Source organism: Gymnoscopelus microlampas (genome assembly GCF_963454915.1).
Source record: "Gymnoscopelus microlampas genome assembly, chromosome: 6".
Lineage (NCBI taxonomy): Eukaryota > Metazoa > Chordata > Actinopteri > Myctophiformes > Myctophidae > Gymnoscopelus > Gymnoscopelus microlampas.
The window spans coordinates 15,361,946-15,379,450 of NC_139943.1; the positions used below are offsets into that span (position 1 = coordinate 15,361,946).

A 17,505-nucleotide genomic window follows, 5' to 3' on the forward strand; every position below is an offset into this window, starting at 1 on the left:
AAATAGCACATTTGCAAGCTCACAGCTTTGTGAATATCCATTTCAATGTGTTTATTTCTTTCTTCTTCTCGTTGTTCAGAGATGATAAAACCAATCTGATTACAATCTGGATAGGCCAAAAATCTGAATTGGGATGCTGGTCTGAACATGGCCTTAGTCTGAAGACGACCCTTGCACAGATCTGGTTAACTGTTAACGACAGCAGGTAGCAGATGTTTAGGCCTACTTCTAGACTCAAATTTATCTTAACAACATTAACCCTGATGTACCTGTTCTGAGTCATTATAATGACGCCATCAAGGTCTGCCAAAAATACATTTTATTTGACTAAATCAACTGTAGATTTAGTTGGTTAAAATGATATTTAGTCAACTAAAACTAGACTAAAACTAAAACATTTCAGGTGACTAAAATTATGACTAAAACTCAATGGAATCTTTATCAAAAGACTACGACTAAAACTAAATAAAATTTGCTGTCAAAATTAACACTGATTACGTTGTGGGCATAAAAAATAAAACACACTTTCTATGGACAATGCCCCTACTGTTGTCAGCTTGAAACCAGTGAAAACAGTGCAGATTAATCTCTGTTAACTTCCTACAGTGTTCTTATCAGGTCAGGTTTAATTTCCTTTCTTCACTCCCCAGCTTCCTACGTTCCTCATTTACATTTACTTTCTCTCACTTCAGAGTTGAACGGAGGTCGCTTCGCTTCCTGTGTCCCAGATTCCATGGGCACTTCCTATCCTTTCTAACCATCCCTATTAACCTAATTAACACTCTGGCTTCCTAAAATAAATACCCACTTCCTACTTGCTGTATAATGTGTTAGGCCTATACTTTACATCTGACATTAACATTAATGTCAGACGACATTAATGTTGCATGCATGCATGCAACATTGGAATCAAGTCCTTCCCACACAAAATGAAGAAGGCTGCTCTCATCTCTTCCTTCTAATACTTAATGTACATCATGTAGAAAATAGGCTGTCATTCAAGTCCAAGTTTAAATTTCACTGCTTGTTATTTCCCGTCATATACGGTAGTTGATATTGTAATCTGCATTCTGCAATCAGTCTGTCAGCCAATGCGTGTTGGCTGCATTGATACCTGGATTTGTACTGTATGTGAATATTCGTTATCTGAACACCCAAGACACATTTCACTTTTCTGGTTCTATTTGGTTGGTCGTCCTGATTTCTCACTTCCCTTGCCAACCTGCCTCAATGTTAATATTTACTTTATGTTCAATGCCCCCAGTTCCTTGCAGTCCATTCCGTCTTTCGTTTCCTAGGGTATAGGTTCTTGCTGCCTGTTTCCTGGTTGACTCCCAGGGTTGTGGTGGGCAGTGTGTGCTGACCCAGTTAGTTTGTGTTTGGATTCCTCTGATTGGCTACAGTGACCAAGGTCAGATAGCTGCACTCAGGAACAATGGGCCTCAGTTCTCCTCCAAGCCTGGACAGATAGACAGACAGACAGACATCTCATTGCCTGTCTGTCTTTCTTGTATCGTTTTGTGTCTTTATTTTCTCTCCTCCTGTTCTCTCCATCGCTCTTTGTATCTCTTTATTTGCCTTACCCTCTCTGTCTCTGTCTTTCTTCTCTAACCCATTAAGACCTGTGGCCGATTTTACAAATGTCTTCTAAATCCTAACAGTTTTCTGAAAAACCTATGTTTCTATGTCAGTGGTTCTCAACCTTTTTCCATCTCAAAGACCCCCAAAATTATATGTATTTGGCCACGGACCCTCATCTCAAAATATTTTGTTCCAGGGACTCTCAGAAGCAAATATTTGAAAATGTTAAATATATTTTAAAAAAAATCAAAAATAGCAGATCTACAAGCTCGTAGTGCGGCACGAAGTGCCCTTACTTCTACCCATCCGTCGCTGTTCCCTTTTCCTAAGCGCAATTCTCGGAAAACCAACACGGGAATGCACTCCTCTCTACCAAGATAGATGTCTGTTCGCCTGCTCACCTCTGTTCCACGCGCTATCCAAGCTGCCTCTCCCCCGTGTAATGACTTATTTAATGGCTCAGACTTATGCACCCTGTCATTCTATCCTCGTATTTCTTTCCAATGCGGCGCCATTCTTTATCGTCCCCGAAGGAAACGGTTCTCAACCCACAATACTGCAAGTTTGTGTTTACCTGGAAATTAGACCCTGATTACACAACTAGAACAGAAACCAGCTTCCAGTTGACAACCAGTGCATTAAGAGTGTTTATAATCACATATAATACATTTTAAAAAGATATATATACTGTATATATATATATATATTTTTTTTTTTTTACGGGAACATAGCCAATCTTAACAACAAAAGATATATAGACAAACATCAGTTAATATAGGCGCATGAAGTGCAGTGTGAAATGCAAATTTGTCCTTGAGACATGAGATACTAGATCAGTTCTTTTGACGTGTGTCTATTTTTGAGAAGAGAAGAAGAGTTGATTCTCTTGGCGTTTGACGTCCAACCACAAAGCATCAGGGGATTCCTGACATTCTCTGGAGAGAGAGAGAGAGACAGGGGGAGAGAGAGAGAGAGGGACATGGAGAGAGAGAGAGAGGGGTTGAAATGCTGGTCGTGAGGAGGTTGGAGCCTCTTTGTACTTTTTACTTCTCCTGTTGACCTTTGACCCCTAAAACCCACCCACCTCTCTCTCTCTACTGCAGGGGTCTTCAACAGGGGGTCCGGGACCCCTAGGGGGTCCTCAGAGTTACTACAGGGGTGCCGCCAAATCTTTGTATGATAGCATTCTTTTTTACATTAGCCACTTGAACCCTATAGCATCCCTATTCTGAGGGGAACATTAACATGAATCCAACACAAAACTACACAATGAGAGTGTTGTCAAACAAGTCTATGAAATCTATGAAAATAGATGTAGTGGGGGTCCCTGCTTCAGCTCTCAGCTTGGGTCCTTGGCCTGAAAAACGTTGAAGATCCCTGCTCTACTGGCTTTGGATTGTTCTTTAGATTTTTTTTGTTGCTAATGTGTATTTGAATCTCTCTCTCTCTCTCTCTCTCTCTCTATCTCTCTCTCTCTCTCTCTCTCTCTCTCTCTGTCTCTCTCTGTCTGTCTGTCTGTCTCTCTCTCTCTCTCTCTCTCTCTCTCCCTCTCTCCCTCTCTCTCTCTCTCTCTCTCTCTCTCTCTCTCTCTCTCTCTCTCTCTCTCTCTCTCTCTCTCTCTGATATCACTGGTCTGGTACTGTTACATTGTTTATTATTTTTATGTTCTATGAGCTCATGGCAGGCTGTCACATGTAGTGCAGTAACTGTGACTTCTGGTACTTGTAGACATACGCCCAGTTGTTCATCAGAGGTTTTGTTGTGATATGATGTGATGTTGGATTTAATTCGAAGTTGATTTTCATGAATGGTGCAGGAGGTCTCTCTAGTGTGTCTCTCTTATGCATGCAATCTTTATCTCTATGTGTCTCTCTTTCTCTTGTCTATGTTCCTACCTGTCATTGTTGTTGAAGTCATGCTACAGTATATTCACGTGTCTGTTTTGTGAATGCATGATGGAGTCACATTCCTGCTCTTTGCTATTTTAGCATTTCTTCTTCCTGTTGCTTTTAACAAACACTTGAAACTGCTTCTTTGCTTTTGCTTTATTTAGTTTTTTTGTTTTTGTTACCCCGGCAAGGGCTAACTTAGGTCAAGGATGCTCCACCATACTTCAGTCTGATTGGAAGTTGAGACCAGTATCAGAGTCTATCATTGGAGTCACACCTCTTCCTACCTTGTCCTGTAGGCTACTCTAGCTGTGGTGCCTAGTTGCTGTGCTAGTAGCGTAGTGCTTTCAACCTAACTCTTAATGTATACGTGTGTGTGTGTGTGTGTGTGTGTGTGTGTGAGGGCGTAGTTGTACTGTATTCATTGTAGTTGATGTTGCATACCAGTTGTAAAACCCCAACCAGGTACAGCTGGTATGTTGCCACTGTCTGTGTTATAATTTTAATGAAATCAAGTAATTTTGAGTCAGAAACTGGTTGTGTGGGTGTGATCATTTTGGTGGGGGGGGGTCTGGGGTCAGGCTTTACTAGCATGGGAAAAGTATGGGTAAATGTTTTAATTTCATCCATTAAAAAGCTAAACAGATAAATTGATTTGATAATAATGAATTGCATTTTATGGCGCTTTTCTAAGTACTCAAACTTACTCAAAGCGCTTTACAATGGTTCATTCATTCATGCATACAGGGGGGGGGACATTGGGAGGTGAAGCGGCGAACAGTCAACGGAACGCCAGCGTCCTCACTTTTCCCACATTCATACACCAATGGTGGAAAGCTAGCGCAGATGAACACATTGGTTTGATGACAATTAAAGAGCCATCTTTAATAATAACTCTTATTATTTAATCATATCTCTTTATGATGGTGAACTAGAGTGTATCACTTAGGTATCAAATGGAGTATAATTTGTATACTGTATGTGGGAATGCATGGAATGTATTCACTGTCATAATAAAGGAGTAGTGACCGTAGGAGTCGGTGTAACAGCCTGTGTAGAGATGGTGCCTCTCCTATGGTGCACCTTGAGTCAAGGTTCTTGACTGATGTATGCACCAATGTTTCCTATTCAAACGTCTGATTGCTAAGAAAGACTGCATCACAAATTATTCTAAATGGTTCAAATCCCTTTAATGACTCACCTCAGCAATGGAACTCTATCTCGATTCTCTCTTGTTAGCTTGTAGAACAGATCTCCAAGCTAAACATTTTTTTTGCTTGAAGATCTGTTCTTTTTGCACACGCATGCATCCAAAGGTCTCTCCCCCTTTTAACTGCTTGTTCTTGGCAGCGCAGTAGCAATCAATGGACAGACAGACAGACACATGAAGTTGGTCCCTAAATAATTTGGCATTCATCGAATTAAGTAAATAAAAACTAATGTTATAAACTTGACAGAACAGAGAAAATTCCATGGTACACCCGGCAGCTAATATTTTGGATGTGTAGAATGTGTAGAACATTGAAGATAAGATCTATGTTGATCCTCCTGTCAGCGACGTCTGGTGATATCATACTGTAAATGATCAATGAAATAACACGTGCCTAAATGCGCGCAGCGTCCCTCACACGAGACTCACACACGCACCTATCATTTCTGCTTTTCACGACAGTTAACGGGTGGGGCAACTTCAGATACAATAAAATTCCCTTTCTCTCAAATACCGGCAGAAGTGGATGTGTCAGTGGTGCATGAGTTGACGCAGTTTTACACTTGGGGTGATTTGACGGCGTGAGAAATAGCATGTGTGGTGTGAGTGCGTGTGAAGAGCGTCATTTACGTGTGTCTCATGCTCATTGCGTGACAGTTGGCAGCTCTGCTCACAGTGTCTCCATTTCACCGAGCTGTCCTCATCCACAGCATTCCGATTATTATTTTCATAATAAACATCTTGTCACTGGACTCCGTTAGCAGTGTTTTGTTGTGTTACAGACTTTAGGAGTATAGAATAGATATCCTTTTTTTTCACGTTTTTTATTAAGGTTCTGCTACTGCTGTCTTGAGATAAGGTACAGCATTTTTTCAGCTACAGTACCACAACTCGTCTGTTTTGTTTCTCTCATGCAGTATAATATGGTTGTTTTCTGTCCCGCTGCCGGGTATCCTTAGTTGTCTCATCATTTTCCCCCTTTTCTTCCATGAGACATCATAATCACAATTCTATTCAACTTGATTAATAATAATAATAATAATAATAATAACTTGAATTTATATAGCTCCTCTCAAAAACCCAAGAACGCTTTACATTAACAAAAAATATTAGTTATTGGTCATACAGTGCACACCCATCATGACGCATCGGTTCCAATGTCCCGTTTCAATAATTACATTGATTAGCAAAACAAAATACTTGGTATAAAGACAAAATTAGGAGAGCATTTAAGAAGAGAAAAAAGGGAAAAAATAATTCTATGCTGCCTCTGGAATCAATGTATAACTCTACAAGCATAGGAAAATACAGCTGAAAAACAATGGTAATGGTTTACCTTACTCATCATGTGTTATGGTAAATGTCTCCTCCCATTTCAGCAGTTATTATGCTACGACGTACTGTATCATAGCCTTGTAATTATTCAGTTTTATTCTGTTTCGTTTCACCTCTGTTGTGTTTCATTCTATTTTGTTCTGGTTTATTCTTCTCTATTCTACTCTATTCATTTCTGTTCTATTCATTCTATTCTATTCAGGTCCAGTCTAACGCTAAAGAGAGGGCCTATCATTCCACTGCTGGGTGTGTGCTTGTTATTTTGGGAGACGAGGGTGGTCTCCCCTTATTCTGTGTGTATGCGTGTGTGTGTGTGTGTGTGTGTGTGTGTGTGTGTGCGTGTGTGTGTGCGTGTTGTGCGTGTTGTGCGTGTGTGTGTGTGTGTTTGTGAGTGTGTCCAGTCAGTTCAGTGTGTGCTTGGTCTTAATGTCTGTCTGTGTGTATAATAGCATTTGTAGAGTGTGTGTGTGTGTGTGTGTGTGTGTGTGTGAGCATACACATGTATGTCTAGTCGTATACACACATGCACAATACATGTGTATTCTAGGGTAGATCAGTCAAAAACACAAGTATGGATATTATAATAGTGGTTAATGGCAATTCAGCTGTACTTAACCAAACTATAAAGCTGCAAACCAGTATTTAACCAATATGTATGGTAGAGTATGTTAAATCAATATAACACATTTAGTGAGAAATTATGTTAGGTTTTCAGATTAAGCAGTGCAGCAAACAATACTGTATGTATTTAATGTTTTGTCCTCTATTTTGAACTATGGAGGCTGTGTACTGGGCTGTACTTGTCATTCAACCAGAGTGCTTTTCACAGTATGCACACACACACACACACACACACACACACACACACACACACACACACACACACACACACACACACACACACACACACACACCCCATCCACATCATTATACAGTACCATCATCATCATGACGTTTATTTAACTAGTAAACCCCGAAATAGAACCCTGTGGGACTCCACATGAGACACGCAGTGTATGTAGCTTTTAAACCAGCCTATTAGGCTCTAAACCTTAATGAGAACATTGAACATTGAAGTCAATAAATAAAGCAACACAGAAAGATTTCTTATCAAGAGCGGCCCTGATATCATCTAAGACATTCAGGCATGCCGTAACAGTAATATGATTTGTACTATGAAAACCAGACTGCCTAGAGTTTAACACACACACACACACACACACACACACACACACACACACACACACACACACACACACACACACACACACACACACACACACACATGCACACACAATGTGACCAGAGGGACGTTCTCAGCGCAGATTGCATAATTAGCTGCAGCTTGTGTAAATTAGATGTTAGTTCCACGGAATCCACGCTCATTGTGACCACAATGAATTCTCTACCAGTCTGCTGTGTTGCTCTTCAGACCAATCCAACCCTGTGTGTGTGTGTGTGTGTGTGTGGTCAGAGAGCATGCCAAAGACTCCTAAGAAGTGCCAAAACAGCAGAGTAATGTGTTTTGTGTTGCGTTACATTCACACCCAGTGCATAGTGCTTAGTGTACTTTTTATACAAACAACCAGGGCTGTCCACTAATCCCTGTTCACCACACCTAGATCGAAATGAAGGCTGCAGCATACTCCAAATGAACCAGAACGTTGTTAGGTTAGTTAAGATCTATCGAACAAAGTTCTGAAAGTAGTCAATTGGTTCTTATTGACTTACCCTAGCTCACTGCTTCTCTACCTGTTGGCCGGGAACCATTGGTGGGCGCGAGGGTATTGTAAGTGGGCCCCCAAATAATTTCCAAAACACATAGATTATAATCATACTATAACATTAATATTAAAAACTTCATGACAATAAATACGAATTTAAGATATACTATGTTAGTTCCATTGAACCAAGGTGGAACACAATCGATTCATTGATCATTAAAACAAACATGCTCTGAAGATGCACGCTGTGCAAAATATTTCTTTAGCTTTCAAGTGGGCCATGATCCAGAAAGGGTTGAGAACCTTGCTGAACGAAGTTTTTGTTCAGCTGGAGTATGCTACAACCTTCAGAATATAAATTATCTATGATAAATATATTAATATGTACTGCGATAATCTTAGCTTTATATTTTGTAATGTATAAAGTTAATGTTGGTGTCTGTTTTCAAAGTACATTATTTTCTGTATGGAAGTTTTCCAGACTTTAAACTGAGGGGCTGTATGTATGAACTCAACATTCCGACTCTATAGGATCAGACATGCAACAGACTTTATGCTGGCAGGACTCTTGAGTTAAGTCTGGGTAATGTCCGATTTGGCTTAAACCGCTCTATGTGTGAGTAGGCGCGGTGATTGTCTGGTGAATTTACATTCGGCGAGTGGACGTGTTGATGACGCTCCTATTGTCGAGACGCTCCTCCCGAGGTGTTTGGAGAGAGACAGTTAATAGAAAACAAGTTTATTCATTCCGCTGATTTGGAAATATTCACCGATCAAACTGCCATAATCAAGGACTCAGGAGCGAAACAAAACACAGATGCCGCCCCCACTACTTATCAAACGGAGTATTTACCTTCATGTGTGAACGCATCTGAAACGGACATTCTCCTGTTGCATGCTACATGTGTGAAAGGCCAACACCGGACAATGTCCCGACCTGATGCCCCGGACATTTTCCAGTGTTCAAATGAGAAAGGGGCTTAAGTATCCTTACAGGGATCAACTTAAGTATACAGTAACTTAACTACAGAGGCCTCTTGTTACTTGGCTTTAATAAAGCTGCTATTACAGTTGAGAAGACATCAGCCTGCTGGTCTTCTATCACTAAGCTGTGGCTGTGTAATGCAATTAATTTGAGATGTCTATAATTTATATTTTCACATTTCTTTCTGCTGTTTCCGTCTCCTCCCCTCCAGTGAATTCTCCGGTGGAGTTGTTAATCAGCCAGACATTGTGCTGGGTTCATGACGATTTGGATCAGGTTGACATCTCCAGCTATCTCCTCAAAGTCTGTGGTCAGGAAGAGGTGTTGCAGAAGTAAGTACACACACACACACACACACACACACACACGCACACGCACACGCACACGCACACGCACACACACAATATTGACAGTACATTTTCACTTCCCTTTCCTTTATTCTCTTTGTCGCTGTTACTGTCATTAGAGTGTATGAATAATGGTTTAAAGTGACTTGAATGTATAACAAATTCAATTCTTAGAGCTATACCTATATTTGCTAAAGCAAAGTTGGCAAACTCGGATACTAATCCAAAGTACATTCAGTGGCATTCTACATGGCAATAGTAAGTACCGTAATAAATTAAAAGAGAGAGCCAATCTTTTAATTATATTACAGTTTATCTAAATGAATGAATCACATTAATCAGTCATGTATTTTGTGCTGATGGGTTGTGTGTGTGTGTGTGTGTGTGTGTGTGTGTGTGTGTGTGTGTGTGTGTGTGTGTGTGTGTGTCAGTAAACACAGCCTAGGAAGCCACGAGTACGTTCAGAACTGTCGGAAATGGGAGAATGAGATTAAACTACAGTTACTCTCTCACTCCACCATGAGGAGAGACCTGGCCCGCAATGTAAGTAGTCTGTCTGTCTGTCTGTCTGTCTGTCAGACTACTGGTATGTGTATGTCACATTGTGTGTTTGTTTATGTCAGTTTTTCTGTCAGTTTGTTTGTCTAATTGCCTGTCTTTCTGTCCAGGTATCTATCCGTCTTTCTGATCGTCCGTCTGTCTGTTCCTGTCTTAGTCAGTCCATTCTAGTATAGTTCGGTCCACAGTCCAATTTTACCTGACAATTAATTGTCATACAAATTTTTGCGATTAACTATTTAATTGTGTTTTTGCCATTGAACATTGGAACGTATGAATACAAAATTACCTTTCTGTTTGTATTTTAGGCTTTGCAAACAAAAATCGCACAGGGCAGATATGACGAAGAACTTAAATACTGTACATAAAGAAATTACTGAAATATTATACTTTTAGAATATTTAACAATAATGGAAATAGTCCCCCCGACCCACAGGTTGAGAACCACTGGCCTAGTTCACAGAATGTGAGGGTTTCTGTGGTTGGTTTTCTCTGCAGGCAGAAGATGACAGTTCTGTGGTGGATGTGGACAAACACTTGGCTCAGGTAGACAGACCTGTCAGAGAAAACATCACCAGGTAAAGAAGACACTATATATCGTTGCTGTTGGGCAGGAACCTCATTTGGATTTGGATTTTTGTACACACTTACAGAAAATAAGATTTTTTAACAGCCCTTCTATCTTAGTATTTTAATTCATCTCTCTTCTTTCTGTTATAACTGTCATAAAGTCAGTAGACAAATTATATGTTTAAAATTATTTTGTCAGGCCTTGTTATTCATGTAGGTCCATTTCAGCACTATCTGCACTAATGTTCTATTCTCTCTCTCTCTCTCTCTCTCTCGCTTTCTCTCTCTGTCCGTGTGTGTGTGTGTGTGTGTGTGTGTGTGTGTGTGTGTGTGTGTGTGTGTGTGTGTGTGTGTGTGTGTGTGTGTGTGTGTGTGTGTGTGTGTGTGTGTGTGTGTGTGTGTGTGTGTGTGTGTGTGTGTGTGTGTGTGTGCGCGCGTGCGCCTCTCTCTGTCTTTGTCTGTCTGTCTCTCTCAATCTGTCTCCTATCTCTCTCTCTCTCTCTCTCTCTCTCTCTCTCTCTCTCTGTCCGTCTCCATGTCTCCTATCTGTCTCTCTCTTCCTCCCTATATCTCTGTCTGTCTGTCTTTCTCTCCATCAGACAAGGTCTGGCAGACTATATGGAGGGCTATCACAACCAGGTTAACATCTGTCTGCAGAACGAGGTACTGCCCTGCTTTCATTCCACTCATTCATGTTCCCTTTCCCCACCACAAACCTTCTTTTTATTGTCATTTTATTGTTGTTGTTTTTTTTCTTTTCCTTTGAGGTGAGATGGTTTTGTTGTCCACTGGTTTCCCATCTCTCTCTACTGCCAATATACAACAAAAAAGAACAAAACATGACATGATGGAAAGAACAACAACACTTATCCAGAGAGTGGGTGGAGAAAGGCGTTTATGTCTTGTTAAGTGATGATTTGGCAGCTGTTGTTTGACCATTTTGGCTGTAGTGGGGATTTAACCTGCTGTGATATTGTGGTTACACAAGACAGATCATTTAAATAATTTGCCACCGCTCTTCTGCCTTGGGGGGAGAGAGAGGAAAGAGGTAGAGAGATAGAATGGACAAAGAGAGAGAGAGTGAGAGAAAGGGTGATGATGAATGAGTCATTGGATGAATGGATGACTGAGAAATAAATGGACAGACGAAGAGTGAGGTTCCTGGAAAGCTTGCTTTCTAGCAACTGAACATCTGTTTTTCACCACAGTTTACTGTTGTGGTGTAATTGAGTGCAGATTGAGACTTATAGCAGAGCCTTGATTTTACAAACCAACGCTCTCCTCTCCTCCTCCTCCTCTTTTCCACTCCTCTCAGCTGTGGAGTTCACTTTAATTGGAGCTGGCCAAAAATAGAAACACGGCATACAGTGAATGTACAGTATACTATAGAGGACTAAGTACATGTGGAATGTGTACATTTCAGTAAAATGCACACATGTGTATGTTACACGCATGCATGAATTTAACTGCCTGACCCACAGTTTCCAGCATAAAAGTGCTAGCTGTGTTAACATTTGTGTTTGTACCTGAACAATAGATAGTTCAGTAAATGGAATTGACAGTGATACATTCAGTCAATTAAAGTATTGTATTGATTGTTCATATGTTGCCTATGGTTGTAAAAAAACTACCTTGGTTTTTATTTTATTGTGTTTCTTTAAAAGACACATACACGTACATACAGTAGAACACCAGATATAGTTTGCAGCAACACAAATACATTATGGATATTTGATAGCATAACATAACCGATTAGAACAGTGGTTCTCAAAAGTGAGGTGGGGTCCAGGGACCGTCTTGGGTCCATTTGAGCGGGTTCCAAATGGACCTTTACAGGTCTGTAACTCTGAGAGTGTACAAATTGTGAACATTTGTACACTCTCAGAGTTATGGGGTCCTTGAAATAAAGTTTTAGATTAGAATGTTAATTTAATAATACACACAGATGTTATAATCTTTGTATGTGTGTACTTGCACCTTTGTCTTTGTCTTGTCTGTGTGTGTGTGTGTGTGTGTGTGTGTGTGTGTGTGTAGAGTACTCAGTATAAGACAGTAGACAGGGTCATACAGACGGTGAAGAATCTCTGCTGTGCACTGGACGAGGTGGAGACTCAGCCAATCACAGAGGCCGTTAAGAGGCTGCGTCACGCTGTTAATTTGCCCAGGACCCGCTCACCTGAGGTAGGATGAATAAACACACATGCTAGGCCTGTCACAATTATTACATAATCGCCTGATCACAATTATTTGGCGATAATGGCAATTATTTCGCGAAATAATAAGCTCACAACACGTTGTGAGCTTTTAGAGCGGCTATTTCCACTATTCTTTTAACATTTTGTTAAGATTATGAAAGGATGTCAGTAATTTCTTCTCTGGCCTGTGCAATCAATTTCTGTTTACGAAGCATAAAGGCAAACATAAATGACATTTTTATGTAATATGTTACAATGTTCAATGCCAAAAACACATTAAGTTGTTAATTGCAATTATTTGTGTGACATTTAATTGTCAAGAGAAATTACGATTACGATTGTGACAGCCCTAGCACACCCACACACACACTTACCCACGCACACACCCACGACCCACGCACGCAGGCACACAAGGCTCATAGTTTATAGTATACTGTATGTACTAATAGCAGTTCATGTTCATCTATGTTGGGAAGTCAAATCGACACACACAGACACACAGACACACACACGTGCACATCCTTGTTTTGTGTTTGTATGTGTCTATTCCAATTATGTCATTGTGTTTCTGATGTGTAGATTGGGTCCAGGTCATCAGGAGGATCATCAAATGGTGAGTGTCATGCATCTGTCCTCAGTCTCACACACACACACACACACACACACACACACACACACACACACACACACACACACACACACACACACACTCACACTCACACTCACACTCTCTCACACACACACACACACACACACACACACACACACACACACACACACACACACACACACACACACACACTCTCACACACACACTCACAACTACGATCTTATTCTTAATCCTAAGTGCATAGCAGCACCGCAGTAGGTCAAATGTAATGAAGATATTTAATATATAATTAATTTGTTCCAGAGTAGTTTAGATCTAGAGAGATAATAGTTGTAACTTACATACTGTAGCACTTTAGTGTAACTGAGAAAGTTCAAGGACCACACATTGACGTTGGACTGGAGATATCATGCATCATAAAACTACTCTAGGTGTGACGCAATAGACAGATGCCAGGTCATTGTTGACCTGGCATCTGTCAGGTCAGTTTCAATGTAGGCTGATGATAGGTTCTTGGTTTACGTATGTATTAGTTATTATTAGATTATTGGTTTACTTATGTATTACTTTATTATTAGATGACTATTTTTATGCATTAGATGTATTATGTGTATTATGATGTATTATCTTGTGTCCTTTCTTACTGTAAGTCGCTCTGGATTAACCCATTAAGACCTGGAACTGTGTCATTTTTAGATTTGAGCTAAAAAGCATTATTTTACACTTTGGGCTATTCAAAAATAGCAGATCTACAAGCTCATAGAGCGGCACAGAGTGCCGCGCTACGAGCTTGTAGATCTGCTATTTTTGAAAAATCGTGAAAATGTGTGCAAATCTTTGAATATATATATTTTAAAGCGAACATTTTTAACTCAAATTTTTGCTTCTGGGGGTCCCTGGAACAACATATTTTGATGGGGGTCCGCGGCCAAATACGTATCATTTTGGGGGTCCTTGACATGAAAAAGATTGAGCACCACTGATATATAGAAACAAACGTTTTTCAGAAAACTGTTGAGATTTAGGAGACATGTAGAACGGCCTCAGGTCTCAATGGGTTAAGAGTGTCTGCTAAATGCCTAAACTGTAAACTGCAATAGGCATACGTGAGAATAAACAAGTTTTCTGAGATGAGATGACGACGAGACCCGCCATGACCTTTCCATTACCTTTGAACCCGCATCACCCCAGGACAGGTTAGAGATGTATGTTGACGGTGCAGAATGTTGCACATGCGCTACGTAGAAAAACACTGGAGCACTGTTTTGGGCAAACAGGAGATCAGGGGGTTTGTTTTGTGTGAAGAAGCAACACCATGACCCTTCCATGATCCTCACTTCATTAATGGTTCCCTGTTTGTCATTGTAGCCACCTACGAATATTCTGGCATAGGGAATGGATGATTATATGGAAAACTGAGGTCTTCTTGTTTATCCCTATGGATAAACATGGAAAATTACGATAAAGAAGCAGTTGTGTTTCCAAAGAAACGAACTCCCTTGCGGCAACTGCCCCCGTGTCCCCATTCCTTGTCCATCAAAATACCCACGCACCCAAGAGACTACAGCAGTTAAAGAGGGACAAACATAGCTAGACCGCTAGAGTTGTTATCATGTCAAGTGATGAGATACAGATGGTAGATTAAATGTACTGTTTGAAAAAAATAAAATTGTATGTGAATGTGGTTAAGTCTGTCGGTGGGTTTTAACCCATTAAGACCTGAAACTGTGTCATTTTTAGATTTGAGCTAAAAAAAGCATTATTTTACACTTTGGGCTATTCAAAAATAGCAGATATACAAGCTCATAGCGCGGCACCGAGTGCCGCGCTACGAGCTTGTAGATCTGCTATTTTTGAAAAATCGTGAAAATGTGTGCAAATCTTTGAATATATATATTTTTAAAGCGAACATTTTTAACTCAAATCTTTGCTTCTGGGGGGTCCCTGGAACAAAATATTTTGATGGGGGTCTGCGGCCAAATACATATAATGTTGGGGGTCATTGACATGAAAAAGATTGAGCACCACTGATATAGAAACATTCGTTTTTCAGAATACTGTTGAGATTTAGGAGACATGTAGAATCGGCTTCAGGTCTCAATGGGTTAAATGAAAAACACCTTAGATATTTTATTTAATTTAGAAATTGTTCATCTTTTACTCAAGTTGTGACGACCGTCACAAGTTGATGATGTAATTTGTCCGTGTGTGGTCCAGCCCTATGGAATGTATGGAATGCATGTGCTAATAAAAAAACGATTTGATAAGTCCTATGGTTAATATGAGCATCAAAACGATATTTTAAATAGAATGCATTTAGCAAATGCATTCCATACATTCCATTGGGCTGGACCGCACATGGCAAGCATCAACTTGCTACGGGCGTTCCGCTTGAGTAAAAGATTAACTATTTCTAAAATAAATACAATATTTATGGTGTTTGAAATTATGGTTATAGTGGGCAATTATAATGTGTTAAGGCATATAAGGCTTATTAGCCAGGGATCCTTTTAAGAATATGTAACCTATGAGAAGAGCTTGTGACTAAATAATAACTACATTGGATCCACTGGAACAGTCTTTTTTTTCCTATTTTCTGAAAAGTAACTTTTTGGACATGCAAGGTTTCCACCTGACAGTGACGACATATTAAATTATAATTATATATCCAGGCCAAACATATCATCCCTCAATGCAGCTTTAACCCACTTAGACCTGGAAAGCCTATACGTTCATGTTATATCTTTAAATCCGGGAAAGCATCTGTGTCGTTTTTTATTTTACCTTTATATAGAAACATAGGTTTTTCAGAAAACTGTTAAGATTTAGAAGGCATTTCGTTGCTGTCGGGCAGAAACCTCTTATCTCCATATTCTAACTTTTTGTGTTTTTTCGTAAATGAATGCCCAACTTCATCACACTACAGCGTCACACAAAAGTACCTAAAGTAGCCGATCTGCAAGCTCGAAACGCGGCGCGAAGCGATGCGTTTTGAGCTTGTTGATCTGCTACTTTTGCTATTTTTGTTGAATCCTGAAAAGTAACAGTTTTGGACGTATGAGGTTTCCACCCGACAGAGCCCATTCGCAGAATCGGCCTCAGGTCATAATGGGTTAAATTCAGCGTGTGAACACACTGCTAATATTGAATTTCCTCCTTTTGGGATACTAAAAAAACTGTCCTCCCCACCACCTCACTACCACCATCTCAGGTCACACCAGCGCTGTGGAGGAAGGCATGTCTCTCCTGACCGAGGCCGTCTACAACCTGGCCAAGCTCTACCTGCGCTCCTTCTGCCCCGCGTCCTCCTCCTTCATCATCGCCTCCTCCTCTTCTTCCTCTGACTCATCATCCGCCTCCTCCGCTCCCAACGCTGGCGTGGAGGCGGAGCTCTCAGAGGGGAGAGGCAGCCGGGAGGCCTCCGGAACCACGGACCACCTGCAGTTCACGCTGTTCGCCATGCACGGCATCCCTACCAACTGGGTCAGCAGGTAATATAAGGCAGAGAATTAAATAAACGTATTTTGACAGGCACTTTGCTGGGAATTAAGTTAAGGCCTGGGCAATTAACCCAAAATATATCAAAATGTAAAACCTCTAAACCACTTAACACATTGAGTGCCATAAACGGTCCGGACCGTTTTGGCCCATTTTTTAAATATATATTTTTCCCACGTGGGGCGCTCTAACGAAACTTTGGGATCATCCAAGGAGTCTCTGAGAAGGAGAGGCCGGATGTCGATCCATGTCAGAAATGCTTCCGGTCGGCCGCTCCAATGTTCTCCTTGACTAAAAGCTTAATATCTCCATTTCTTTTTAACGCGGTGGAAGTGAGCCGTTTTCGATCGGCGATCACTCTGCAATGGAGGATCGCGTTAGAAATATTATTGTTCCAGGCGTTAGTCGGGACCCTCCGCCGTCTCGCACACACGCTTTGTTTACATGCACTTCCGCGTCGGGGCTTCTACAGCACGAAACATATCGACGTAAGTGGATGGAAGATATGCTGGCACTGAACGTACCCTATTTTAATAAACCTCTGGCACACAATGTGTTAATCTTGCTCATGTATGTTAATTGATTAATCGAGAAGCAGGTTTTTTTGTGATATTCTTTTTATTTATTTTTATATTAACAATGAATTGACACAAAAAAATATGATAGATTACTTTAGTAATCGACTAAATCGTTTAGTCTGAATAACCACTTGAGCCCTGTATTACACAGAACTTCGTACAATGGTGGCGTACGTCGCATGGCGTACGAGCTTTCAAATAATAGTTCATCAAGGCAAAGGTTTTGAAATAAATGTGATATTGATTTGAAGTCATATCGCCCAAACCCTAAATGAAGTACACACAAATTAAAAGTCCTGTTTAATCTGTCTATCCCACATTAACGCTGGACACAATGGTCGACATTGTAGAAGGCCCATTTCATGTGTTTACCCTGAATTGGTCCCTTTTATTTGCACTTTATAAAGCGGTAGTCAATATTCCAG

At 40.5% G+C, this 17,505-nt stretch overlaps 1 protein-coding gene across 1 annotated transcript in view; it reads left to right on the plus strand.

Annotated features, from left to right (window-relative positions):
* pik3c2a (phosphatidylinositol-4-phosphate 3-kinase, catalytic subunit type 2 alpha) overlaps positions 1-17,505 on the plus strand; it is an 88,688-nt gene that overhangs the window by 40,286 nt on the left and 30,897 nt on the right. The window contains exons 5-11 of the mRNA XM_084060958.1: positions 8,936-9,056; positions 9,503-9,614; positions 10,128-10,207; positions 10,799-10,862; positions 12,234-12,380; positions 12,974-13,007; positions 16,216-16,495. Coding sequence (XP_083917084.1) covers positions 8,936-9,056; positions 9,503-9,614; positions 10,128-10,207; positions 10,799-10,862; positions 12,234-12,380; positions 12,974-13,007; positions 16,216-16,495 — 838 coding nt within the window. The remainder of the gene's footprint in view (positions 1-8,935; positions 9,057-9,502; positions 9,615-10,127; positions 10,208-10,798; positions 10,863-12,233; positions 12,381-12,973; positions 13,008-16,215; positions 16,496-17,505) is intronic.